This window comes from Syngnathus scovelli, chromosome 11 (assembly GCF_024217435.2).
Source record: "Syngnathus scovelli strain Florida chromosome 11, RoL_Ssco_1.2, whole genome shotgun sequence".
NCBI classification, from domain to species: Eukaryota; Metazoa; Chordata; class Actinopteri; order Syngnathiformes; family Syngnathidae; genus Syngnathus; species Syngnathus scovelli.
This window is the reverse complement of record NC_090857.1, coordinates 9,150,658-9,176,893: the sequence shown is the minus strand read 5'-3', so window position 1 is coordinate 9,176,893 and position 26,236 is coordinate 9,150,658. Positions and strand designations below refer to the sequence as shown.

Sequence of the window (26,236 nt, the reverse complement as noted above, 5' to 3'; positions counted from 1 at the left end):
TTTTCAAGATTTAGCTGTCATTCTGTTGAATTTTTTGCTTTGACTTGCAAGCAAAAGTTTAACCCACGAATGGAGTATGGTGGCAGTGACTTCACGTTATCTTAATACAATCACAATAGCAGCACTCCAGCTTGGGGGATTTTTTTCCCTCCATCCTTAGTTTAGTCTGACACGCTTGAAAGCCCCTCCTTCCCTGGGATTAGCAGCCTCCGTGCCTTAATAGTATGGAGAAATGCCATTAGCCATCTTTAAACGGCATGTTGGGGGCGGTGCATAGTAGACTGCACAGCATGAGAGAAAGTGCTGCCTTTGAGACCAAATTCAGGGCGAACATAACTCTATCATCTCCGTCCACTTCTTTGTGAGATTTTTAAATTCCCTATGTTAGTTATTTAGTTGAATTAAGAGTCATGATGATGTGGGAATACGTAAACACACATACACACACTCACACACACACCTCCCGCCGTGCATGCATCTTGCCACTTGCAGTAGTGACGCTGATGATGCTGGCGTGCAGAGGAGGACCAATGACAGAGCAGGATGCTGAGGGAGGCTGCTCGGCTGAATGGAGGCGACGGGATGCCGTCCGTGTAGCAGCACAAGAGAGGAATTGACATCGAAGGAGGTGAGTGTCTTTCTGCACGTTAATTCCACCCTAATCGTTTCTCTTGAAATCACTCGCACGGTCCGTGAAGTATCATTTTTTTTATCTTCTCGTGTGCGGGTTGAAGGGACACTAGCTCGGACCCAGCCGGCCATTGATCACTGGATAGCGGACGATTTGCGTCCCAACGCCGTGTTCAATGAATAGAGCAGCGATGGTGTTTTTTTTGTTTTTTTTTTTTTAAAGAAAGGTTTCATTTGGTGCATGTCTAATGTCAAGGTGGTGCGTTCAGGGGCTCGACGCGCACCACGCCGGGACCATCAAACATGGAGGCCCACTGAGCTGTCAGTGGGTTCGTGCTCCTTATGCTGCATCACATGCAATTCACTTGGTGCAACATTCACATATTTATATCTGTGGTGTTAGTGCGAGATATTTAACATGACAGCATTCATTCAATTCCATCCCTTTAATCCTCATTTTTTAAAAGAAAGTAAGGTGGGAGGAGGTGAATGGGATCCATTTGGGGCGTTTGAGGCTCAGTAGTAGAATACATGATGAGGAGGCTTGATGTTGCAGCACACTCCAAGGGATTGGCGCTACTTCTCGTGTGAAGTGATTCTTATCAACCCACATTGAGGGCTAATTTTAGAAAACTGTCCTTCTTTGTCTGCTTGAGACTCTGACCTCAAATGGAGCGCGCCATTGTCTCCTTTCGACCACTTGTCTCCCCTCCCTCGTCCCTGCTGTTTCATTTGAACACCGGCGATGTGGCAAAATGTCAGAATGGTGCCCACCTTTATGCAAAAAGTCCTTGCAGACACTCAGCAGTGAAATGTTTTTAGTATGTCATCCGTGTCCTCTTCGCTACAATGCTCAATAAATTGCCGGAGATGATTTCTGCACGTGGCCCAGGCTTAATCTATTGTTTAATCATTATTTTAGCCAACCTTTATTTGGTCCAATTGAGATTTATCAAAAAGCACATGAATCATAAGGTGTTGATTATACCCATGCCGATTTGATTTGTGAATTGGGTAAATATTGTTCTTAGGGATATTCTTTGACACAATTATCTGATTAAGATCCATCTAAATACATATGACTTGACTTATACAGTAGTTGTTTGGTTTTGCAGCACCATTCAACAAAGCGTGATTAGCTGTCTGCTAGTAAGCCTAAGCTCTACTTTTGTCCAAATGTTTTTGCGTTTGAACTTCATTTGGCTAACTGAATGTTGAATTATGATGTAAAAAAAAATCATTTACATAAACTGCGGTTTTCCTATTCACCTACAGTTTGTGCATTAGTGTTACGAAAACAAAGTAATGAATTTGAATAGGGACACTGTTAACCATTTTATTTCAATGACACTTAAAGACAAGGCACATTATGAGCGTCACTTTTTATTTCTGGCTAGGAATTTGTAGTTCATTCAAGGTGGGGACAGTTTTGTCTGCACAGCCAATTTGTCTTGAGCTGTTGAAAGCTGACCAGTGAAGATAAGCACAGCTTGTTGTGTAGGCCCAAGAGTGTTAAATTGGAATTTAATTTACCGCTGCATCTCAGCGGGACTCCACTGAATGCGCAGAAGAATTTTACGATGGAGGAATTTGGATTGTCTAGCTTCTTCGGCATGCTAATTCAGTTTTGGAGAGAGGAGTGTCCTCTCTGACCTCCTGGCCTCAAAAATGACCTTGCAAATGTCTTGCTCGGTGGAGATCTGATGTTAACTTATCAGCCCTCCAAAAAACCCCGGCAACAAATCAAGGACAAGCATGAATTAAAAGGCTTTCATCACGTCGTCTTTTGCCCCCGTCCGTCAGATTTGGTAAACGACGTCCGGCGACAGAGGTGCTTAATCTCTGTTAGCCTACACGTCATCACCATGGAAACTGGGCCGGAGCAGTAAGTGGCACCAGAGAGAAAGTATGGATGCTTGAGTCCATTTTTGTGATGTGTTTCTCGTGCATTCATCACCACTCGGTGAAGTATTAGTGATAGTCCGATATGTGTTTTTTAGGGCCAATACCGATTATGAGTAGTCAAGGAGATGGATAACATTTGCAGTGTTAAAAGTGCTAGCAAGATTTGAACATAGCCTCACTTCACTCGCTAGCGAGCGTAGGAAAGCATCAGCAAAGATAACAAGCTGACGCAAGCCACATCTATTCCGTTGTTGACTCAAATATTTTGGAAAGAAGTTTTAGGCCGATTGAAGACTCCAAATTGTCCCTAGGTGTGAGTGTGAGTGCGATTGGTTGTCTGTCTCTGTGTGCCCTGCGATTGGCTGGCAACCAGTTCAGGGTGTCCCCCGCCTACTGCCCGATGACGGCTGGGATAGGCTCCAGCACGCCCGCGACCCCCGTGGGGACTAAGCGGTTCAGAAAATGGATGGATGGAAGTTTTACTTTAATGGAATGACTTTATTCACCGTAGACACCTGTGCCGTAGCGCAAACGCTGATTTATCTAGTGCAAGGCTCACTGTGCATTTTTGCAATCTAAAGTTGGCTGTGACCACTCCCACAGTTTTGCAGCCCTCCTTCTTGCAGATCCCCCAGCTTGCACTTATCTGTAAAATTTAGAAAATTTCCAAAATGGTGCCCTGAACGTAGGGAGGACAGGCAAGCCAGACGGTCGCCTAGGGCGCCATCTGCTGGAAAGGATACCAAATTGCTGTTTTAAAAAAAAAAACGCTTTTTATCTACATTTGATATGCATTGAATTTTCTCTTAAATAAGAAAAAATTTGAAATTTAAAGATATTTATATATATTTGCAAAACTGTTTGGATGTCCTCCTGGCGCTCTCCTCACCTCCACCTCACCTGATCAAGTAGGCTGCTGTTTTGTTTACATTGCAAGATGAGTGTGGCGTCATGGGTAGTTGTATTGCACACAAAACGTCGTTGTGCTATTATTGACATTGTCAATGCGTTTTTATGACGAAAAGGCAGTCCAAATTGTAAGGGGCAGCTTCCAGAAAACGTAGAAAGGAAAAGGAGGAAAACGGGCGCAAAGTAGAGGTATGTCGAGCGCTAAAGAATATAATATTGCGTGCTTGTTGATTTTTTTATTTGGACATTTGGCAAAGGTCAGGTAAATGCAGCTACCGCCATCTCCTTATGCAAAACGCATGCATGGAATAAATTTAAGATAGATAACGTGGAAGGCGAAGTTTAGAATATCACGATATGTTCATAATCCTTTCAAACATTTGGTTGGAACTGAGAATTCCCGGGGTCACTACTCTTGTGACTGTAGCATCTGCAGAGAAGCTTTTCCAATTTTAAGTTGATTAAAAATGGTTTGAGGTTGACAATGTCACAAGAGCGCCTTAGAGCAATTATGAGCATCAAACGGGACATAGCCAGACATATTTCACATGATGAAACTATAGATGCCTTTGCTGCACGAGATGTGAGAAGTTTGAAATGTGAACATTTTGGCGAAATGATTAGTTTTGGCTTGCTTTTTTAAAAAGTTGGTCGTCTTAAAATTAAAACGATAAAGTATAAATATACCCGTTTTTTTGGGGTTTTTTTTTTTTTTGCATGTCGTTTCTGAATCCTCTCAGCTGCCTGAGGCTCCTTTGCACTACCAGTCTTCGGCCCCGTTATTTTCTTAGGTGGATATTCCGCCATAGTTTCAGCAAGTCTCCTGAAACCCAACTGCACACATTGCAGATGACAAAACAAACATGTCTTGCATTTATTAATTGCTTAGATAGCCGCAGCCTGTTGTGTGATAAGACATTAGTGCATCCAGGGCTTTGATTCGTCTATTAATTTTGTCCTCGTAAAGCTCTTCGGACTGTATTAGGAGCTTTAAGTGGATTTTTGCCGTGTATACAGTCAGCGGCCGCTTCAGTGTGCACACCTGCATAAACTAATGAGATCTAGTGCCATTACACATAAAATTAGTTGGATGTTTTTAGAAAAGCATTGTATTAACAATCTTTATTGTAGCTGTAATGTGCACTTTTGTACAACTGCACTGCATCACCTCACTAAGAGGCTTTGTTTAAGATTTTTCATTTACATGGAAGGGGGACAATATTTGTAAATTATTACAGCTATTCCCTATAAAATGGAAATTTTACGGCTGAAAATATAATGAAAATGTTCCCATCAGTGCAATTCTTTACTTTAACCAAAGTGATGATCCCTGCAAAGGCAAACTATTTGATGCAGCTTTTCTATTCTATTAAAATGTGTCAGGCATTTTCTTCTTCATCTTATGCATTCACTTTTAAAAAGATGTGACTCATCAAAATGTTGGGCAATTCATTTTGCTGGACTTCATAGGGCTCATGGGCTGCACAGGCAAACCTACAGAAAAAGTTTTTTTTTTTTTGCTCAGGATGTCTTTTTTGTTCCATTTGCGTGTTATTCACCTGACAAATCCAACATGTTTATTTTTTGCTCCTTATCCAGGCGCCTCGCAGTTGTTCCCTCCGAGTTTGACGTGCTCCACCTCCCAAGAAAGCCACCCATGTGCGGTTCAGCGAACCTGTGCAGTATCATCGCAGCGTGCCCCCGTTAAGGACCCCCCTGGTGGCCGCGCGGCCGACTCACGGGACATGTACGGCAGTGCCAGAGCTGTAGGTCACTTAGAGAGCAGCCCCGCACGCTCCCCGCGCCTGCCTCGGTCCCCCAGACTGGGCCATCGGAGGGCCAACAGCGGGGGCGGGAGCGGCGCGGGGGGCAAGACGCTCTCCATGGAGAACATTCAGTCTCTCAACGCTGCCTACGCCACTTCGGGGCCCATGTACCTGAGCGACCACGAGGGCGTGGGCTCCACGGCCACGTACCCCAAAGGCACCACCACTCTGGGTCGGGCCACCAGCCGGGCCATGTACGGGGGCCGCGTCACAGCCATGGGCAGTAGTCCCAACATCGCTTCAGTGGGACTGCCCCATGCTGACCTTCTGTCTTACAGTGACCTGGGCTCCATCTCCATGCTGCACGCCCACCACCACCACCACCACCAGGGGGTGCCCTCCGCCCTGCTGAGGCAGGCGGTGCGGAGCAGTGGGGGGGAACTGCTGGAGATGCAGGCCCAGTTCAGGGATATGCAGAGGGAGAACGAGATGCTGCGCAGGGAGCTGGACCTGAAGGACAGTAAGCTGGGCTCGTCCACCAACAGCATCAAGAGCTTCTGGAGCCCGGAGCTGAAGAAGGAGCGCATCATGAGGAAGGAGGAGGCGGCGCGTACGTCTATCCTGAAGGAGCAGATGAGAGTCACTCATGAGGAGAACCAGGTAAGACCCGGCCGGCTGCCCGGCTTTCATCATTCACTGCAGCGGGAGATCCGTGGTGCTCTTTTGTTCTTCAAGGTTTTATCACGTTTTCACGACCTTTCTGGAAAGAGTTACTCATTTAGCAACATTAATTCCTTGTTAATGCAGAATATATTTATTAAAGTGCAATTGGCTATCCTCAGTGTGTGGGATTGTAGACACAGCCCAGTTAAGTCAACTTCTGACAAGAGTGGGCACCTCGCTCAGCTTCCCGTCTTTTAATTCCTCTGATCATCTGTCCGCCTCCGCCGCAAAAAGTTCTTCTTTTACTAAATGCATAAAATCGCCCAAAGCGCAGATGTCTTTTATTTGCTTATATACTTGTTTCTAAAAAAAGTAAAGTCATTACCGACTGAACATAATGTAGCTTCCAATTTCCAGTCCGCCTTGAGTCATGCTCATTTTCTAGCTTGTCATCTTCATCTCATTATGCAAATTGCTAATAAAATGTAGCCAGAAGAAGCGTAGAAGCTAGGTTGGCATTTTGCTTCTTGGAATAATCCAATGTGTTCCAGAGTGTGGCATGAGGCAACTACATGATCAAGGCAAATAAACAGTGTTACCTTTATTGTTCTTGTCCATTTTACGATCAGCCAAAGCAGCAAACGCAGAGGATTGGGTGGATGCAACGTTGACTTTCAAACCAAAACGTCTGTTGCTTCAGCCTCGCCGGCGTCTCCGAGTTTTAAAGAGACGGCGGCTTTTATTCTCGCTCACGCTTTGATGGTTTCACCTGCTGCAGATCCCTCGACAAAAGACGTTCCTTGTGTACGTTTACCATTGTTCAAGTCCATTAAGCGCTCAGTGTGGATCATTTTACATATGTATAACTTGGTTGCATGTATTTCATCCGGTAGAATATAAAAAGGTGCGCATTTTGGACTTCCTGCTAGATTCAGACCATTTCTCGCTCTCTGTGTTATCTCGAATGCTGCACTCAATTATGTTCACAGGCAAATGTAGCTGGCTGCCATAATTGCTCTTTTTTATCTTGATTTCTGGGCTTTTTAAAATGCACACGCGTGGCCAGACCTTGCCGACAGAATGACTTTAACCAGAGGTGTCAAACTCAGTAGCCAATATGACTACGTTATCTTATACACAGTATAGACGACACAACAAACTGATGAATAACTAGTTTTGAAATCAGAGACTAGCAAAAACGGTTCAAATATTTTAAAAAGATTGCTAGCAATATCTCTATTTTTTTTAAGTGAAGACAATTTGTAGTTGATGCACAATTTGTCTTGGCAGGCCACATAAAATGTGGTGTCGGGCCGTATCTGGCCCCCGGGCCTTGAGTTTGATACTTGTGACTTAAACAATAATGACCATTGTAAATCTGATTTCACATCTTCTATCAGGAAATTATAAAATGTAAAGCTATTCGACTTAAACGACTCAACTCAATTCCACTGAGGAAAATGGAAACCTAATTAATTTAGTTACTACCATGTTCCAATTTGCTGATTTACTGATTTATTGGAAGAAGGTAATTAAAACAAGAAAGCAAGTGGTGTCATAAAATCTCGCACAGCGCTGTATGCGTTACGCCACGTCTCTCACAGCAGGTGCTTCGGGCGTTTGCGAGCTCGAGCAAATATCATCCATCTGCTTAATAAGACGAGGGAATAAGGGCCCGTGTTTACCACGTCCAAACAGCACAATTGTCTTCGAGTCGTTCAGGCGGCTGCAACAACACACGACTGTTTGACTTCAGCACATTTTCCTGAGCCGCTGAAGCTGGACACAATCTGCTGGCAGCTAAGATGTGAGCTGGAGCCGGTTCCGTCTGACTGAGTCACGACGAGCAGTGACGCTCACACAGCCACCCAGCCAGCCAGCCCTTATCAACATGCGGCCCAAAATGGAGGCTGAGCTTCATACGTCGCGACACACAACATGTTTGTGTGTCGTGTGTTCTTCAGGCTAAGAAATTAAAAGAGTAGAATTCATCATTAGACCTGTTCCATCTTTTTGGAACCCAGTTTTAAATTACGCACTGTCTTCAATATGGTATTATACATTTTAAGATTCTGTATTAATATAATAACTTGTGGTCATATCAAGTCAAATAAAAAACAGGATATGTCCCCAAAACCGGACCGAGATGATAAATAGTATATGATAAATTGGAACTTCAAAATAATTACGTCCCAGATTTCATTTATTTGATTTAAATGAATTTAGTGAGCTGTGACTCAACAGTTTGGCTCCGCATGAGCGATGCACTCGCCCACGCTTACTAACACGTAAACACTTCATGTTTGTTAGGGCCACCTGGGTAACCGACTCAGTGTGGACCTCTTTGTACCACATCGTGAGGCCACCTGTCCAATTCGACCCTACAATAAATTCCCAGCGTACACCAATGGCACCTTCTGACAAACATGAATCAAAATTTGTCAGTGACCAGAATCCTGTCAGGTCCTCCAACAATTATGTTTCTCTGTTTGTGTAGGCAAGACGGGCTTACAAAGTGTTACCGACTGAGGTGGCATTAAAAAAGAGAAAACCTAGCACACAAGCAAAAAGGCGAGGCTTTTTTTTTTTTTCTCACGACCACGACAATATCAGATGAGTCTTGCCTGACACAGGAAGTGGTACACTCTTGTAATTGATGGGTAGGTCAGTCTTTCTCAACCACAGTGCAATTATGCAAATGGCCTCATTGACTGCACTAAGCACTTTAGCTCCAAGACGGAAGGCTATTGATCAGAATAGAACATGAGATGAAGAGGAAGCCAAGATACTAGACTGACTTGCTGAGAGGGGAGATTTATCATTGTTTTGTCATGATTGATTAACCAATCAAAATTGGAATATAATTTGCATTATCATTCCTTATTGAAACGTTTTAAAATCGTTATGATGTCTAAGACTACATGGGAAATTACATGAAATGGAGGCTATGACAGCAGTGGATGAATTGTGGTCATGACTCACGCTTGGAGTCTGGCCACAATCGTGGTACGTGGCTGCAGCTTCTCACTCAGCAGCAACCTTTACGTTTTATGCCAAAAGAAACACTGCCGCCTTGTGGTCACTACCAGTATTGTGTTGGGGTGAATCCATAGAAAGGGTACACACAAGATACGGATTTTCAAAAAGTATGTATTGGGTTAAACGTTTAGTATACATTCAGAGGATTTTTTAAGGATACAATAAAAAAAAAGGGATTAAAAATGTCTGCCTTCACAATTGCAATTTACTGTAATCTTCTGATTTAACAAAACATTTATTGTTTAAAGAAGAAAGAACATCTTGTGCAGGTCAGACATACCTAATGAGATGCCTGATGAGAATAATTTACAATCTTCTTAAATAAGCCTGACAAAGTCCACTGACATAAGAAGACGTGCGTATCTAAATAGAAGAGCTGATGAGGGCAACAAAGACTGAAGACGATCATTTGACACAACAGCAGAGCTAACCTGGCCTAAACCGACATGGACACAGATGACGGGAAGTTGACACAATCTCCATGAAATACATTTCAGGCCAAAGCGGCAACCTAAACACAACTTAGCGACTGTGACGGCTTGTCTCGTCATCTAATTCACTTCCGCTTACTCACATATTAAATGTGCTGCAATAATTTTTCAGAATATTATTTGTGACTCTCAACTCTCTCCAGAAAGGTCAACAAATTCTTATTTTATCAGAAGGAATCTTGTGATTAAAAATGTGGAGCGGCTGCCAAGTGGCTTCTTTTCCTCAGATGGGTCAGGTTTATGTTGCTCATCCCGTCTCTGTTACGTCACGCTCTTACACTGACTGTTTTACCATACATTTGTGTTTTTTTTTTCTGTTCATTCTGCCCATGCTGTGCAGCTGCTGGATGCCAGGAGAACAAAGGTTTGTCCCTATGTTTGCACCAAACGTGGCGTGCACAACATAGAGTCACCTTCAGTGTGATGTGTACTTGCAGCAACCTGGCAATCCCTTTTCACCTTTTCTCCTAATGTGAGCACCAAGAAGAAATTAAAATGATTCCCTTGATGGACACCGATAGCATTTGAGTCATGCTGCCCCAAATATACTCCTATCGATGGTGTGAAGTTGTTTCTTTCATTCCAAATGTGTCTTTCCCCGTGTAGCACCGCAACTCAAAAGGCCCGATTACTGCGTCGGTGTATTTGTGTCGCTGGAGTATTTATTAGAACTATTTTTACTAACATTTTTTTAAACCATATAATTTCTAATACTGCTTTCGTTTTTTGTTTGGTTTTAATATCGAAAAAATTCTGTGTACAGTATTGGATTTTCCACAGTTTCACCAGTAGAGGATGCTAACGGACATGATCCTTGACTTTAGGCCTTTAAGTCTGGTGGCAAGACATTATTTTGAAACATTTAAAAAAAATAAATAATTTACCACATTGAAAATCTTAACTCTGAATTTTAAGATGACCTGGAAAACGATTTTCAGTTTGAGAAATTCAATATTGTACACTGAACTTTTTGATAATGAAGTTTAGTGTTAGTAATTCAAACTGATGGCACGGGTGTATTTAAAGTTTTTGGACATACAGATCTTGCTCATTAAAATGTACATGGACTAAATGCTTTATATGGTGCAGTGCAATTCTAAACCCGGATCCTATTATAAGCAATATCATTGAATAAATATTAATATTATTCTGACATTATTGAATAGGTGCAGTATTCTGCCAAATCTTAAATCTTGCTGTTTCAAGTTTTTATTTATGACTCTAAGTAAAATGAGTCTAATTGCTCAATGCAATATTTTTATGTTTTCTATTTTTTATTCTGTCAGGGCGAATAGATATGAAATAGAATATGGATTTAATGGGATTCTGTATCCATGCTTTTGGAGCTCTCCTGTTGATCAGTCTGGTGTCACTTGACTTTATAAGTTGAGGTCTTTGATAACACTGTTAGTTTGTCAAGAAGGTAAGAGCTGCTCCTCATGTTTGTCCATCCACGGTTGCTCCACTTTAAAAGCATTCTCTCCAACATTTCAGAATTGTTTGTCACCCTCCCGTCTGTTGTAAACACTTGTCCTCCTTCCAACATGTGAGCCTGTGTGTGTCTGAACCTCATCAGCATCTCCAGATGACCATCCAGGCTCTCCAGGACGAGCTGCGCACGCAACGCGACCTCAACCACTTGCTGCAGCAGGAGAGCGGCAACCGCTCCGGCGCCGAGCACTTCACCACCATCGAGCTGACCGAGGAGAACTTCCGCCGGCTGCAGGCCGAGCACGACCGGCAGGCCAAGGAGCTCTTCCTGCTGAGGAAAACCCTGGAGGAGATGGAACTGAGGATCGAGACGCAGAAGCAGACGCTGGGAGCCAGAGACGAGTCCATAAAGAAGCTGCTGGAGATGCTGCAGAGTAAAGGGCTGCCCTCGGGGCCCGGCAGGGTGTCTGACGAGGAGGAGCAGGAGAGGAACAGGCGCATTGCTGAGGCTGAGGCTCAGCTGGGACACCTGGAGGTCATTCTGGACCAGAAGGAGAAGGAAAACATTCATCTGCGAGAGGTATGCTGTCACTGAATTCATCAGATCAAATAGTGTGTCCTATTTCTGGCAAAAAAAAAAAAATCTCGTTTGCTTCTCCAAGGAGCTGCACCGAAGAAATCAGCTGCACCAGGATCCGAGCAAAACCAAGGCCCTGCAAACCATCATAGAGATGAAAGTAAGTACGACTTCCAGCCTTGCTTACTCATCTGCTTACTGTCCAAGTGTAGGCTCACACTGATGTGTTTTTATGAAAATCAATTGTTGTTCTTGTGATACTCTGCTGAGTCAACACACTGGCAGATTTCACGAGAATTGTGTGATAAACAAGCGCATGTGTTTACGTGCGTGTGTCAGCGTGCATACGGCTGCTCCAAAGCAAGCTGTGTCAACATCAAAATTCAATAACACCTTTCAAATTTCATGCTTGCACAAGTGTGCACTCATAAACAACAACTAAAGGAAAGTAATTACTGCAGATGAGGAGCAATTTGTAAAGAAAGTACAATTTGTTTTGTTCACAAAATCACACGATATGCATGTTTGGAAACAGAAAGAATTTGAGTTGAATGTAACATTTTGGATTTTTGGATTTATATGAAAAGATGAGATGATTTTGCATGTTCTCTCCCCCCTCCAGCCCATATTCCAAAAACATGCATGCATAGATTTAAATAAATAATTTAAAAAAAAGGTTATTTCTTGCTCAGCAGTTTTTTATGCAAGATAGGCCTTTGCACTGGAAAAAAAATATTATGTGGTTATTTTGTGGTATGCTTCAAAGCCTTATTGTTGCTGGGTTAGGGTAACTGATGTTTTATGCATGCATTGAAAAATATATGCTCAGAAGTGAAATCTTTTAAAAACATACATTTTGCATGCATGTTTGTGTTTTGTTCATATTGAAAATAGCAGTTTTCTCATGAATCTGGTTAGGAACTGCTATGAGCCCCTCCCCTCCCCCCCACCCCACCCCATCATCATCCAAGTGACCTCCTCAGAGACCACGCCCACAAATTGTGCACATTTTATTATACTCGACATAAATCTATGATTGGAATACAGTGTAGCTAGTATGCGAGCTGTGCTCCAAACCAGCAAATAGATCTGCTCCGATCCGGAGACTGGATCTGACAAGCGGAGAAATTCAGGCCATGCAGCGACTGAATCTCCAAAGACGCCAGCAGCCTCACTGCAGAGGCCTGACATCACTTCCTTAAAATAAATCATGACATCACCGCTGAGCAGACACGGCCGAACCCCCGCCCCACCCCTTCGCCTCGGATGGCGCGGCCGTCACGTGGGATGCAAATTCTGATATCCTCGTCGATTAGCGCGGTGTGCTCGGGGAAGACCCGCCTCCTCTCGCTCTCGTGTGCAGGAAGACCCCACGCCGCTCCCCTCCTCTTACCTCCCCCGTTGCCTCTCCATTGCTGTGATGCTGATGGAAGCGCCAATAATCCTCCCTCCCCTTCTCCCTCACGCCCTCGCCGAGCCGAGAGCGTGTAGCCTGCCTGCTGCCGCTGCCATGGAAACAGGTGTGGTTGTTTATGACAGTGAGAGGCCAGCATGCAAGCGCACCGAGCCAAAGAGAGACGGAGAAAACGTTTAACGAGCAAATGGATGCCCCGAGATCATGACATGTGGACGGAATAAAATCGCTCGGTCTTGAAGGTACGACGACTTAGTTGATGGACGTCGGCTTGAGGTGAGCTGTAACGTGCATGGGAGTCTTCACTTTGCTCCGGTGAGGATTCATTGGAGCTGTTCCTCCTCAGTGGTTTTAGTGATAAGTTCATAAGTTCAAGCCACTTGGATGAAAGGAAGTGACCAAAAGAGCAGCGACGCGAGAGCACCGACGGACCTTGGCTAATGCTACGTTGTATTATTTATTCAAAAAGCTGAGGTGCACTCACAGTCGCAGTCCTGAGCTCGGAATCTACAAGCAGCAAAATCTGCAGTGTGTTACTTTTCTTTTTTATTCCGCCGCACGATTCTCTCCCGTCTGCTTGTGCTGAATGTTTGCGCAACGTTTTCCCCATTCGTCCTCTGAGCTGTAGCAGCCTGAGCTTTGCAGATCTGTGACAGATGCAGAGAACTTCTGTTTTCCTCTCGTTGTCACGATCTTGCTCTATTTTTCTCTTTTTTTTGTCATCCTCATGCTAAAACCTTCTTCAACCTGCTTTTGTGGACTTTTAATTTATTGCCGACAACTTGTGAGCATGTCTGCGTGTCTGTGCACAGGACACCAAAATTGCATCTCTGGAGCGCAACATTCGCGACCTGGAGGATGAAATCCAAATGTTGAAGGCAAACGGCTTGCTGAACACGGAGGACCGTGAGGAGGAGATCAAGCAGATGGAGGTCTACAAGAACCACTCCAAGTTTATGAAGACCAAGGTAGGCGTCATGCAAAGAGGTGAATACTGATGAGCGAGGCTGCCGCGTTTAGCATTTAGCACCATCAGCAAACTGTCTTGTCGGCAGTAAATTCATCAATGCTGTTTTCTCAAAAGAACTGCATGCATGGGAATGCTAATCAGCCCCTTCAAAAAATAAGAAATATTATTCAGCTTCTTTAATATGAAGCTTCTGCTCCTTATCACACCAATACGTCTCTCTCCGGGGGACTCATCTGTCTCCTTATAGCATTAACTCTTTGTTTACTCGCTGCTTCGTGTTAGCGGACCAGCCGCAGATCAGTTCACAGTTTTGTTATGCTATTTTTAGACTTTTTTTTCATCCATCATGAATAGGGATGATGTATAATACATGATGAATGCAGGGAGGGGGAGTCAGTCTCAAATGCATTTTTAATGATAGCAACTTGTGTTGATGAAAATAGCGCCAGAGCTGTACTCAGGAGATTGAGCATTGTGATTCCAGTGTGTGTGTGTGTGTGTGTGTGTGTGTGTTTGTGTGTTTGTGTGTGTGTTTGTGTGCAGATTGACCAACTCAAGCAGGAGTTGTCCAAGAAGGAGTCGGAACTGCTGGCTCTGCAGACAAAGTTGGAGACCCTCAACAACCAGAACTCGGACTGCAAGCAGCACATTGAAGTGCTCAAAGAGTCTCTCACTGCCAAAGAACAACGGGCGGCCATCTTGCAAACAGAGGTAACGTGAAAACTGTTGTGGCAGTAGGTCAACAAGATAAAACAAACAAAATGACCTTTACTAAGCAAAATAAAATGGCCTTGCCTTGAGCCTGAGGCTAATAATGTCTGCAGGTCCTACAAAGGTCTGACAAAAAATCCACAAAGTTAGCACATAAGGTTCAGGCTTCTACTGGAAAGCAAATCACAAGAGGGTGTGCACACTTGTGCAACCATTATTTCACTTGCTTCATTTTATCTCCCCTCTAGAAAATTCAATTAAGTCGTACAAGTTTTTAAATTATATATTTGGTTTTGTCTCATTTTTTTAATTTCACTAAAATTTGACATTTGAATAATAAATAATAATAAAAAATAATAATAAAAATGCCCTTTGCCTGAGCCCATTTTTGTTTTATTCATTGATATTAAAAAATAAATAAATAAAATAAAAAACTGTTTTATGTTCCAGGTGGATGCTCTACGTCTGCGTTTGGAGGAGAAAGAGTCATTCCTCAACAAGAAAACCAAGCAACTGCAGGACTTAACGGAAGAGAAAGGCACCCTTGCTGGAGAAATCAGGGACATGAAGGACATGCTGGAGGTCAAAGAAAGAAAAATCAATGTGCTACAGAAAAAGGTATATTATTTATATTTTCATTGTGATGCTTTGACTTTGCCACCAGGTTACAGAATATTATGTATATATGGATGGAATATATATATATACTATGTGTGTGTGTGTGTGTGTGTGTGCGCGCGCGCGCTATAAATACTTCCAGTGATAGTTTCTCAGCCTGACCTGTTCATGCTTTCTCTATTGTTTCCTTCTGTTGTGTTATTCTTTGTTTCTTGGTCTGTGTTAACTTTAAAATTTAGCACCTCCTGCTCACTAGTTGGTGTTAATGTTATGTTCCTCCTCCTCCTTCAGATTGAGAACTTGCAGGAGCAACTGCGGGACAAAGACAAACAGCTAAGCAACTTGAAGGACCGGGTCAAGTCTCTGCAGACCGACTCCACCAACACTGACACTGCCCTGGCCACCCTGGAGGAGGCGCTGTCAGAGAAGGTAAAGCGTTGTGAGGTTGCTGGTTTCAAAAGAACACAAAATGCCAAATGATTAAGTTTGCTGATTATTTTTTTGTGTCATCAGGAGAGAATCATAGAGCGTCTGAAGGACCAGCGAGAGCGGGAAGATAGAGAACGTCTGGAGGAAGTAGATGCCTACAAGAAGGAGAACAAGGATCTGAAGGAGAAAGTCAACAGCCTGCAGATAGAATTAACCGAAAAAGAGGTTGGCGAATCGGATTCTTGCGTTTGCTCTCGTGTCTTCACGGCTCAACGTTCCTCTCTGTGCACCTTTCAGTCCAGCCTCATCGATCTCAAAGAGCACGCATCTTCACTGGCGTCTTCCGGCCTCAAGAAGGATTCCAAACTCAAATCCCTGGAGATCGCCATCGAGCAGAAAAAAGAAGAGTGCAGTAAGTTGGAGACGCAATTACAGAAGGTAGGTGTGATGATATTCCCTTTGGGCTGATGCCAAAAGTTTCTTATGTAATCTTGGTGAATTGAGGGCTTTTAATGAGCTCTTCCATTCCGTCCGCCTCCCGCCGCTATCCCCTCGTGCGCTCCTCTGCATTTGTCTGCGTCGTGTTCAGATGTAACCATGTAGAACAAAGTGCTGCTGTTGTCTCCTGCCTCACTCTGACTCCTAACACGTCCTCTCCCATCCCTGACTACTCCCCCCCCCCTCCCCTGCTCCCTTCCTCTTGCAACGTAGCAAGCTGAGCAGCTTTTCAGTCACGTGAACAATCCTGTAAGTTCCTCCCTTTTCGTTTGAGCCACCACGCGGAACGCATGAGGACGCTCAAAGATTTTGGGATGTCACACATGGTGCTCATCTCGGCACACGTGGCTCTGCTTACACCCAGTTGCATGTCGATGGTTGCTCTGTACATGGCGCTGAAGGAGCTTTTACATTGGGCAGCTAGTCTTTGTGCTTGTCACATCTGTGCTGAATCTGGTTTATATTTTCAAATAGTTCACTCAATATACTGTGAAATGATTTATGCTCACTTTTGCATTGACGCCATCTTTTTTCCGGCACGGTGGGCGACTAGGGTGTGCCTGCCTCACAATTTCAGTGTTTTTGAATCCAGGCTCTGTTAATCCTGTGTGGTGTTGGCATGCTCTCAACATTCGTGGTTTCTTTTCCGAGTATAGATGTGCGATTTTGGTTCATTGAAGATATGAATTATGTGAATGGGAATTGTTGTTTGTCTTAATTTGCCAATTGGCTGGCAACCAGCGGAGGGCGCACCCTTGACCGAAATCAGCTAAGCTAACTTTGACCTTTATTAGCCCTTTTGAAAACGATTGAATGGATGCAATTTCGCTGATGGGCGTACGGTGAAGTGTTATTGTTGCTTTGATTTCAAACTAACTTATTATGGTCACATTTGCTATTACAAAAAGCTGACATTTGAACACGGGTGTGTAGACTTTTTATATCCACTGTGTAAATGTGTACAGCATAAGGATAGTAGGAAATATAATAGTATCTTCTCGCAGCAACGCCAAAAGCAAGCAGGTATACAAAAGAACGGAAAATGCAACATAAAATAGTTGTATCATCTTTCTTTTTTTTGACAGTTTTCAATATTTTATATTTCTTTTCAAATTTGCTCAGCCTTTCTGTATCCGTATCTTGGTTGATTCCTCATGCTTAACAAAAACATAGTGTTGTTTCAAGCGGCCGCCGCAAAGATTGTGTAGCTTTCCTGGTTTTGCATGACACGATCAATGGACTTTGTTGCATGTTGTCACTTCAGTGTTGCCAAGCTTCTCGATTGCGCGGGGGTGGTTAGCTGCGGCCTTAAGCGCGGACGGCCTTCGCTGCTGCAGCGGTTGTCGTGTATGATCTGTGTTGACGTGTGGCTGTTCCCCTCACGTGTACTCGAAGGACTCATGATGCTTTCTTTGTCTTTGTGTGCTACACAAAACCCACTCCAGTGTGTGTGTGTGTGTGTGTGTGTGTGTGTGTGTACGCGCGCACAAAATGACTGGGAGTCTCATATTGGCGTTAAGTTGTGCTAGTTTATTGCTCCATTCAAGTTAATGAGCCAGCGCCACTAATGACACCCTCGTGTTATTTACTCCGCAACTTACTTTCAGACAAACAGAAGCGACGAGATAAGGAGATGAGATAATATGGAATTTTGTATCGCCCAGTTAATTGAGTCCATCTTTGTGTGTTTTATTATGTGTTATTCAGAAAGCCCACGAAGTGGAGCATCAGTCGGGCTCGAGAGGGAACCCAGAGTACGTGGACCGAGTGAAGCTGTTGGAGAAGGAGATGGGCTACTACAAGGATGAAGCCAGCAAGGCTCAGACGGAGGTGGAGAGGCTCCTGGACATTCTGCGGGAGGTGGAGACTGAGAAGAATGATAAAGATAAGAAGATTGCAGAGTTGGAAAGGTAACATGCCGCCATATTTGGACTGTGTGCTAATGACATAGGAACATGATCATCTATGACAGAGTTGCATTGCACTCTTCCAATCAAATCCATTCTTCAACCTGACCTGCAAAATAATTTATGCCAACAATGGATAAAATCGGCTCGAAACTTTAAAGAAACTTTCACATCAAGAATTGGGTGTGTCTGCAGTCAAGCAAAAGGAGAAACTTGAGAAACTTGACTTGGTTGTTTGGTTTGGTGCCTTCAAGAACATTCTATACAATTCTCCATCTCCATTTGTTGATGGTGAGAAGCAGTCATTTGCTGTAAACGTAATATCGAGGAACTTCTAGCACAGTGATGTGCCAAAGTTTTTAAAAATATTCGTCATGTTAGCGCCATACAGTGGACAAAGAGTGCAAGGAAATCATAATGAGTGATTCCAACACTGAGGAGCATTTACTGTTTCATGAGAAACTTGGGCCAATTCTGATTATTTGGAAAATGGTCGGACCCTCGTCGCTAATATTTTGCTTTCCTGTAGGAAAAACGTGCCTTTGGAAATATCAAATCATTTTTAACAGTGCATTGTTTTGTTTTTTTGGAACATCACATTTTCTGAGACTGCCATTTCAGTGGCTTGTGGGTGTATTGTTCCGACTGGATCTTCCTTGGAGGTTCAGCTGCAGTCAACAGCTTTGTTCTGCAAAATTCATCCATTCACATTTCACTGTGGAGCTAATCATGATTGATGAGACAATGATCACTTCCTGTTGATTAATTGGGTGTTCTTCTTTGCCCACTTTTCTGCCCTGCTCCTTTTTCTATCTCCCTTTCTTCCTTCCACTCTTGACCACCTCTCCCATTGAATATTTGTCCTCTTCAATTTCATCTTCCTTGCAATGCCGTGTTGTATTGCCACAAATCCTCCACAGCCCCCCTCACACCGCCCCTCGGCCCACCCCCCGTCTTAGCGGCAGAGCCCCCTCTGAGCCGCTCCCCTCGGTGTCCGCCGCCCCCCAGCAGATAGGGGGCATGGTGTGGGACTTCCTGGGAAAGTGAGTGCTCTGCCTAGGCACTCAAGCTCGGCGGTGCGGTCGGTGGAACGATTGAAGGATGCTTGCATCAGTGACGTTCATCGTCACATGACGCAAACATTCCCTGCATTATTGTTTGCTTTGATTTTTTTTTCGACAATGTGCTTGCTTTGCTGCCTTGTATTGATTTTTGATTGCTTGAGATGCGTTTGTTTCTTTGCTTCCTATCTAATTCATATCATAAATTGGCCACTGCTTGTTTATTTGCTCTTTTTTTTTTTTGCATGTAGCATTTGGAAACCAGAAAAGAATTTTGAGGAAGGTCCACTATGAAAATTATTTAATTTGCGAACCTTGACCTACATTAATAAATGTGTAAAAGTCTTGGGACACTCTTCATTTCATTCAATGGCCTTTTAATTCCATCTGAATCTGAATTTTTAGGGGATTTTAGACGTGACTGGATGATATTGGTGTAAAGGAACTTGACCTTTAACCCCATTAAACACCTCTGGAAAACTATCTGACCTGTAAAGTTGTCACACTTCTTCCTGGTTCAATAGCCAGGTGTCCCAATACTTTTATCCATATAGTGTCACTCATGTCCAGACTTGTGTCTGCATCTATAATTAGAATAGATGGAGTTAAAAACAAATCACACCAGGTTCGAGACAATAATATTTTGTAATTATTTAAATCCATTTATTTTATTTTTTTTTTTAGACCAAAAGAATAAGATGTCTGTTGTTTGCATTTGTGTTCATCTTGGTGTGATTTCGCCTTCGACAACTTTCAAGCATTTTAGCCTTACTGTTTTTAATGTTTTACACGCAAGCACACCTCATAAATGTGCTGTGCGTGTCTGCGCTCGTGTGATGTTATTTTTGTTTCCACACGCTGCTCCTTTTAATTTCCTGCCACCCATCTGTTCACCTCAACACTCCAGAAGCATCAGCCACTCTCCTCTCCAAGTGCTGCCCACCTTTCCTCTTCCTCCCACTTGGCCTAAGCCGCCTTAGCAGATATTAAGGCCCAGTGGCCTGCATGCAAAGTGTTAATTCGTTCGTGAGGGGCTTTTGTAGGTACGGTCCAGATTCAAATCCTGGTCCCTCAAACGTCAGGTCCGTCCAACCCTGCATCCCAAAGCGGTTCTCTCCCCAGCGCTGTCTCACTTGTTGAGTTCCATTCCTCTGCACCCAAAGACCTTTTTCCTCGTCTTTTCCCGGGCTGATCTTTGCTGTCTGATTGCATGTCTGCTTCCCTCGGCAGCAGATGCACACGGGTCAGAGGTCCCGAGTCCAAAGTGCATCACGCAATGGCCGCACCCGCTCTCGCAGACGGGGTGCCGGTCTCCCGTGTTTGGTGACGATGAACTTAAGCAACTTTTCTACCGAGCAGTACAGCTTAGTTCACCGTTGTGAAAACTTGGGGGATGTACTTGTGTCACCGTAGCAACGGTGGAACTCAAGGGTGGAGCTTGATTCACCGCTGGTGAGTCAGATCGGGCTGCAATGTAAAATTGAGGATTGTTACTGCTGGGTGGAAACATGACTTGAGTGTGTTCATTGTTGTTCTTGGTCTAATGTCTTGTCTTTCATTTTTCTGAATTTCCTTTACTGCTTCCAATGTGTTTTCCACTTGTCCTGTCGTCTATTTTCTACTATCCCCCTCCCTCACCCCCCCATCTGCAGTTTAGCGCCCAGGTAGGTGACATTCTTGCCCACCTAAGCCCTCTTCTAACTCCGGTGCTCCAACTTGTAAGTTTGTTCCCATTGCTAACGTGAAGCCATCAAGTCATGTGTGACGTGTGCTTTCATGACAGGCACCATTCAAAAAGCAATTTGATTCCAAATGTAACTCATCCTCCACTCCACTGCTTGGATGTGTGTTACGGTTTTTGTTCTGTGAGTGAGTATATCAAACGCTCCTCCCACATCTACTTAGCTTTTACGGAACTCCTCGAGAATGTTTCTTATGGGAGAGTAGTTAGGTGATTGACGGCGCTTAATCGTGAGTACTTTTACAGACAAGGAGGCAAAGACCCGACCAAGAAAGGCTCAAACATCAAACTGGGACCCCAAGGGGACAAGAAAGGCTTGGGACAGGATGGCCGTAAGGACAGCTCCTTGGAAGGCGGCCATCACTCAAAGGTGTGTTTCTTGCTCGGATTTATTTGGTCATGTGACATTCACAACTCATCCCGTCAATCAGCTGGAGGACCTGATGAACACACTTGAGAGGACGAGGCAAGAACTGGATTCCACCAAGCAGCGTCTCTCGTCCACTCAGCAGTCACTGCAGGAGCGGGACAGCCACCTCACCAACATGAGGCAAGAGCGCAGGAAACAACTGGAGGAGATTCTGGAGATGAAGTGAGTGTCATCACACAGCCGCTGCTACTTTTGAACTCAAATGACCTTTGCTCATGTCACTGTTTAGAACAATCAAACGTGTTGTCTAGATGCAAATTGTGACAGTAGAGAAGAGCTGCTGCACCAAATTTTGCATTCATTTCACCAGCCTGCAAAATTCCCATCAAGCATACTTAGTTGCCAGGCAACCAACAGAGACACCAGAAAGGATGGATAATTAACAAATCATGGCATATTACCTTTATGCAGACAACAAGCTCTGCTGGCTGCGATTAGCGAGAAAGACGCTAATATCGCCCTGCTGGAGCTGTCTGCCTCCAACAAGAAGAAGACCCAAGAGGAGGTGATGTCCCTGAAGCGGGAGCGGGACAAACTGATGCACCAACTCAAACAGCACGTTCGTATTGCAACACTCAATTTGAATGATTCAATGAATAATACTGGATGCTAATCCGGCCCTAATCTCGTCCCGCAGACCCAAAGCAGAATGAAACTGATTGCAGACAACTACGAAGACGAACAATATCATCCGCACCACCCGCAGCCCCAGGCCCCGCACCCTCAGCAGCAAGCTCAGAGCCAGTACGCCCACCTCCCGCACACCCAGCAGGTCCCGTACGGGCACGTCCCTCACATGCAACACCCGCAGGCCGCCCCGCAGCACCCGCAGCAGCTGCAGTACCCTCACTCTCAACATCCGCAGCAGCACCCGCAGCAGCACCCTCAGCCGCCCCCCCAGCACTCACAACACCCACGCCCCCCGCAGCCCCAACATCCGCACCTCCAGCACCCGCCGCAGCAGCATCCGCACGGACATCTCCCGCCGCATGCCCAGCACCCGCACGGCCCTCTCCAACAGGGGCCCCACCCTCAGCACCCTCAGCACCCTCAGCACCCGCATCCTCAGCATCCTCAACATCCTCAGCACCCTCAGCACCCTCAGCATCCTCAGCCCCAACACCACGGGCAGCATCCACGCCACCCGTCGCCTCATCATCGCGGAGGTCCGGGAAGAGGACCCCCACATGCTGGCCACCGCCCTTCCCCGGACCAGGTTAGAAGTCACTCACGGTCTCAGGTGCTTGTCTGACTACGCTTCTGTACTCACCTACCTTCACTGTATTTAAATAGTAAAGAAAAATACAAGAACTTGTTGTTTAAATTTGACTATATTCATAGTTTAAACCAGAAATAAAATTAAATAAAAATGGCTTACGAGATGCTGTATAATAATGTTTTTTTGTCTTTTTTTTTCCCCCGAATGCATACCTCGAACGACAGGATGACGAGGAAGGCATATGGGCGTAATCGTTGCTATGACAACCAAAGTTCAAAAGTTGTTTTGAGGGGTGAGATTTTTTTTTTTTTTTTGATGGTTCCAATTTTTTTTGCTGTTTTGTTGTTGACCACGTAAATGTTTTGTTTTTCAGATGACTCAGCCACTACTGGGGGAAAAGCAGCCAGAAGATGATGTTGAAATTTGATGACACTGACAAACCAATTTTTTTTACCTTACTCAGCGGTTTTTTGGTTTTTTGGGGGGTGGGAGGGGGAGGAACGGGGTTCCCCGAGATGCGCAAGACAGGCGTTGGGAAACTGACAGTCGAGCGGGTAAGTTCAAACCATAAATCAGGATAATGAAATCAAGTATTCTGCTGCTACTTTTCCTTTTATGCCTTTCAGGTGACCTTGGAGCAGATCTCCTCAGCATGGAACAGCTAAATAGAGACCCCACGCCTCCTATTCCTCACTATCTTCACTTCATTTGCCCCATGCTGAACATGGGACCTCCTCAGGAGCTTGCAAGACTGGTCTCCACCTTCTCCAAGATCCTTATTCTTCCGTCCTTACTTCCTTCTCATGATTGCTTCAAGGTCATGGCTGCCATTGCTGTCTGCTTCCCTCAAGCCTGACTGACGGACCACCATCGTCACTGCCCCGCCCCCAAATCATGACATCATAGCGACCGTGAGCCCTAAATATCTGAGATAACACACAAACGGACCTCTTTTGTACCTTTTTAGTGGTGTCACCTTCTTCGAGGAGCTGATAGTCAACGTGCCGTGTTCCAATTAAGAATAGATCGTGCCACCCGTGGAGACTTAATGTGATAATTTTTGGAAGAGGTGCCTTGAAACGAACATAAGGGTCCTCCGGCTCGTTTTCGCTTGATTTTGCCATCATCTTCATATTACCTCATTTCAATCCAACAAAGTGGGGGAGAAGAAAAAAAAAAAACAATCAATCTATGCAGACGTCAGTGTTGCATGAATTAATTTCACTCACCATCTGTATTCAAAGTGTCAAAGTGGGCAAAAAAAAGTGAGATTACGAAAGAGACTATGCACCTACGCACCTCTTGTTGTTGCAGGATATTTTTGTTTATTTTCAACTCATGGTGCTCCTGCTGCAGGTGCTCGATATAAATGGTGTCAGTGAGTCAAGGGATTTGCTTCTTCTACCGCTGAGTCATCAACATTAGCGGTCGACAACTTTGTACATATGTCACAAGGGGCACTTTGCGATCAATTGAAGAACCCCAAAGAGGATGAAAAACTATAAATATAACAATTAGGAAGAGTTGTCCTGTAGTAGATGTTTTTCCTGAAAATTCCAGCCACCAATACTCCTCGAACCCGTCTCTCTCTTCCACATCTCCTAAACGTAGCGACCCAGCTGTCCCTCTCAACAAGGTGGCCTCCTTCAAAAAAAAAATGTACACATACAGTATATGATAGATATGCATATATTATACATAGAGAGAATCTATAGAGTGTGTCTATATGTGGTCAGAAAATGACAAGATTAAAACAAAAAAAGGTTTTCTTTTTTTACCGAAATGGATGGGAGAGGGTGAGAAGTGTATTATAAGTGTTTTTTGTATATCTAGAGAAAAATCCTGAGTGGAGAAATGAACATTCCCTGTCTGAAAATACAAACAGTGCAAAAAAAAAAAAAGAAAAAGGAGGAGAGCAGAAATGCTCATTTATTTAAATCTTTGTAGAAAAGAATTTCACATTCCTTTGACCTGTTTTACATTCCTTCCACTGTCTTTGTGCGGAGGTTTTCAAAGTGTGAGCCAGAGGACAGCTTGGGAAGAAAAATTAAACAATCTATTTTTAAAGCTGTGAAGATAATTTAAGCATGTTGGAGAATTTTTTTTTTTTTTTTTTTACATGTAGTGAGTAGAGACTGTATGTTCAATTTTAAAAATGTCACCTCATTTAAGAGATTTTCCAACTTTTTCCACATGTCAATTTCTGCAAGAAAAATGCTGTGACAACTTTTAGGCTTAATTGTAGATCACTTTTTATTTTATTTTATTATTTTGTATTTTTTTTTTCATTTTATTTTTAGGGGAGGCTCACTGTTGCACACTTTGAAAACCTCATGCTTTCACACTCAGTTGGCTTGTGGCGACAAATCAGATCAAGAGAAGAAAAAAAAAAAAAGAAGAGAGAGAGGAAGCTCTTGTGTCCGGATCTGCATTTTCTTTCTCGTGACTTTTCTTATTTGGTCGTCTCGTAAACGCAAGTGGTGACATGTTGTTACACTTTAGTGGAAACTGAATTAGACTGTTACTGAACTCCATTTCTCCCCCCCCATGGTGTCCTCCTCTCTATTGGCCAAGTGTTGGTTGGTACTATATATATATATAAATATAAATGTATTTTTCCAATCTTCCACAATTAAGGCGTCATCTGCTTCCCACGTGAAGCTTCCATCGTCTGTCACTGACCAAAAAAAATCTCCAAATTGTGTTTATGTTTACAACTACAAGACAAATATAACCATAAGTTTGTGTTTTATAGGGGGAAGACAATGCAGACAGAGGAGCAAAAAAAAAAAAAAGAAAGCAAAATCAATCAATAAATGAAATCCTCTGACTTTACCATCGGGAGGACAGAGTATCCTCTCTTTTCAGGTCCTTATCCACTGAATACTTGAAGTAGGGGGTTCTCCTACCGTGAAATATATCATTTGCATTTCAAATGTGCCCATTTGTGCTGATTTATTTATTTATTTATTTATTTATTTATTTTTAACATTACGTGCCAATGGGAGTGTTGATGGAAGGAAGGATGCAGCCAGATGCCTCCAGAAATGCAGAGCCTAAAAACAGTTTCACTTTGTTGTTGTTTTTTTTTTTTTTTACTGTAAAAAAAGAACATTTATTGAACAAATCACTGTGACCAATGCCAGAAACATTTTATTTATTTTTATTTATTTTTTTTGCATTTAGTTAGCATTTTTTTTTCTATGATTTCCGCTTGTCACCGATGCCAGTTGGAGGCTGTACTATTTGTAAAAGTCAATGTTGTTGAGCTGTACAGTGCCGACCTATAGGAGCAAGTTTAATGTGAGTGTCCAGCATGCTGAATGATTCCTCGTGTGAGCGTGGAGCGTCATTCCTCACTCTTGCATCGTGGCGGTGTGATGTCGGTGTTTGAGAGTAATGTACGTCTCACTGTGTTAAAAACTCCGACTCCCTTCCTCAGTAGCCAGCCTGTTCAGTTTTGTGAGAGTGCAGCATGTTTTTAAGATTGCTGGTGTAAACGTTACTCAGAAAAAGAACGCGTGGGTGAATGCGTGGCCTTTTATGATTTGTACGGCAATGAGCGTGGGTGCAAGTGCGTGTGCTTAAAATACTACATAAGAGGAAAAGTCATGTAAAACAATTTGTTAAAGGAGGAACCTATAAAAGAAAAGTGAAGCATGGATCCTCTGTGATGTTTCCTGTTTTTAAAGCTAGGAGGACTGCTGTCGTCCTCTGTGCCCTGGTTTGCTATTGTATGTGCTGTAACCGAATATTACTATTGAGTGTTGGCCAGCTTGTTTATATTCATCAAATAAAAGTGACTTTCTTTCTGTCAACGCACTTCA

The 26,236-nt window shown here is 43.7% G+C and overlaps 1 protein-coding gene across 9 annotated transcripts; it reads left to right on the top strand.

Moving 5' to 3' along the window:
- The first annotated feature begins 340 nt into the window (after positions 1-340).
- Positions 341-26,227, top strand: LOC125977088 (ELKS/RAB6-interacting/CAST family member 2). Of its 9 annotated transcripts, none has more exons than XM_049733286.2 (21): positions 341-628; positions 5,044-5,870; positions 9,744-9,767; positions 10,980-11,414; positions 11,497-11,571; positions 13,638-13,793; positions 14,339-14,506; positions 14,957-15,124; positions 15,416-15,553; positions 15,638-15,778; positions 15,851-15,991; positions 16,265-16,300; positions 17,759-17,961; positions 18,879-19,001; positions 21,007-21,130; positions 21,192-21,352; positions 21,602-21,749; positions 21,828-22,430; positions 22,634-22,701; positions 22,783-22,963; positions 23,036-26,227. In XM_049733286.2, the coding sequence occupies exons 2-19, from the start codon at positions 5,190-5,192 to the stop codon at positions 22,658-22,660; spliced, it is 3,552 nt and encodes a 1,183-aa protein (XP_049589243.1). In that variant the 5' UTR covers positions 341-628; positions 5,044-5,189; the 3' UTR covers positions 22,661-22,701; positions 22,783-22,963; positions 23,036-26,227. The 9 variants fall into 9 exon arrangements, with proteins under 9 accessions (XP_049589243.1, XP_049589245.1, XP_049589249.1 ...); XM_049733292.2 differs by lacking the exon at positions 18,879-19,001 and adding an exon at positions 20,672-20,683 and having other exon boundaries at positions 343-628; XM_049733289.2 differs by having other exon boundaries at positions 343-628; positions 21,828-22,406.
- The last annotated feature ends 9 nt before the right edge of the window (positions 26,228-26,236 follow it).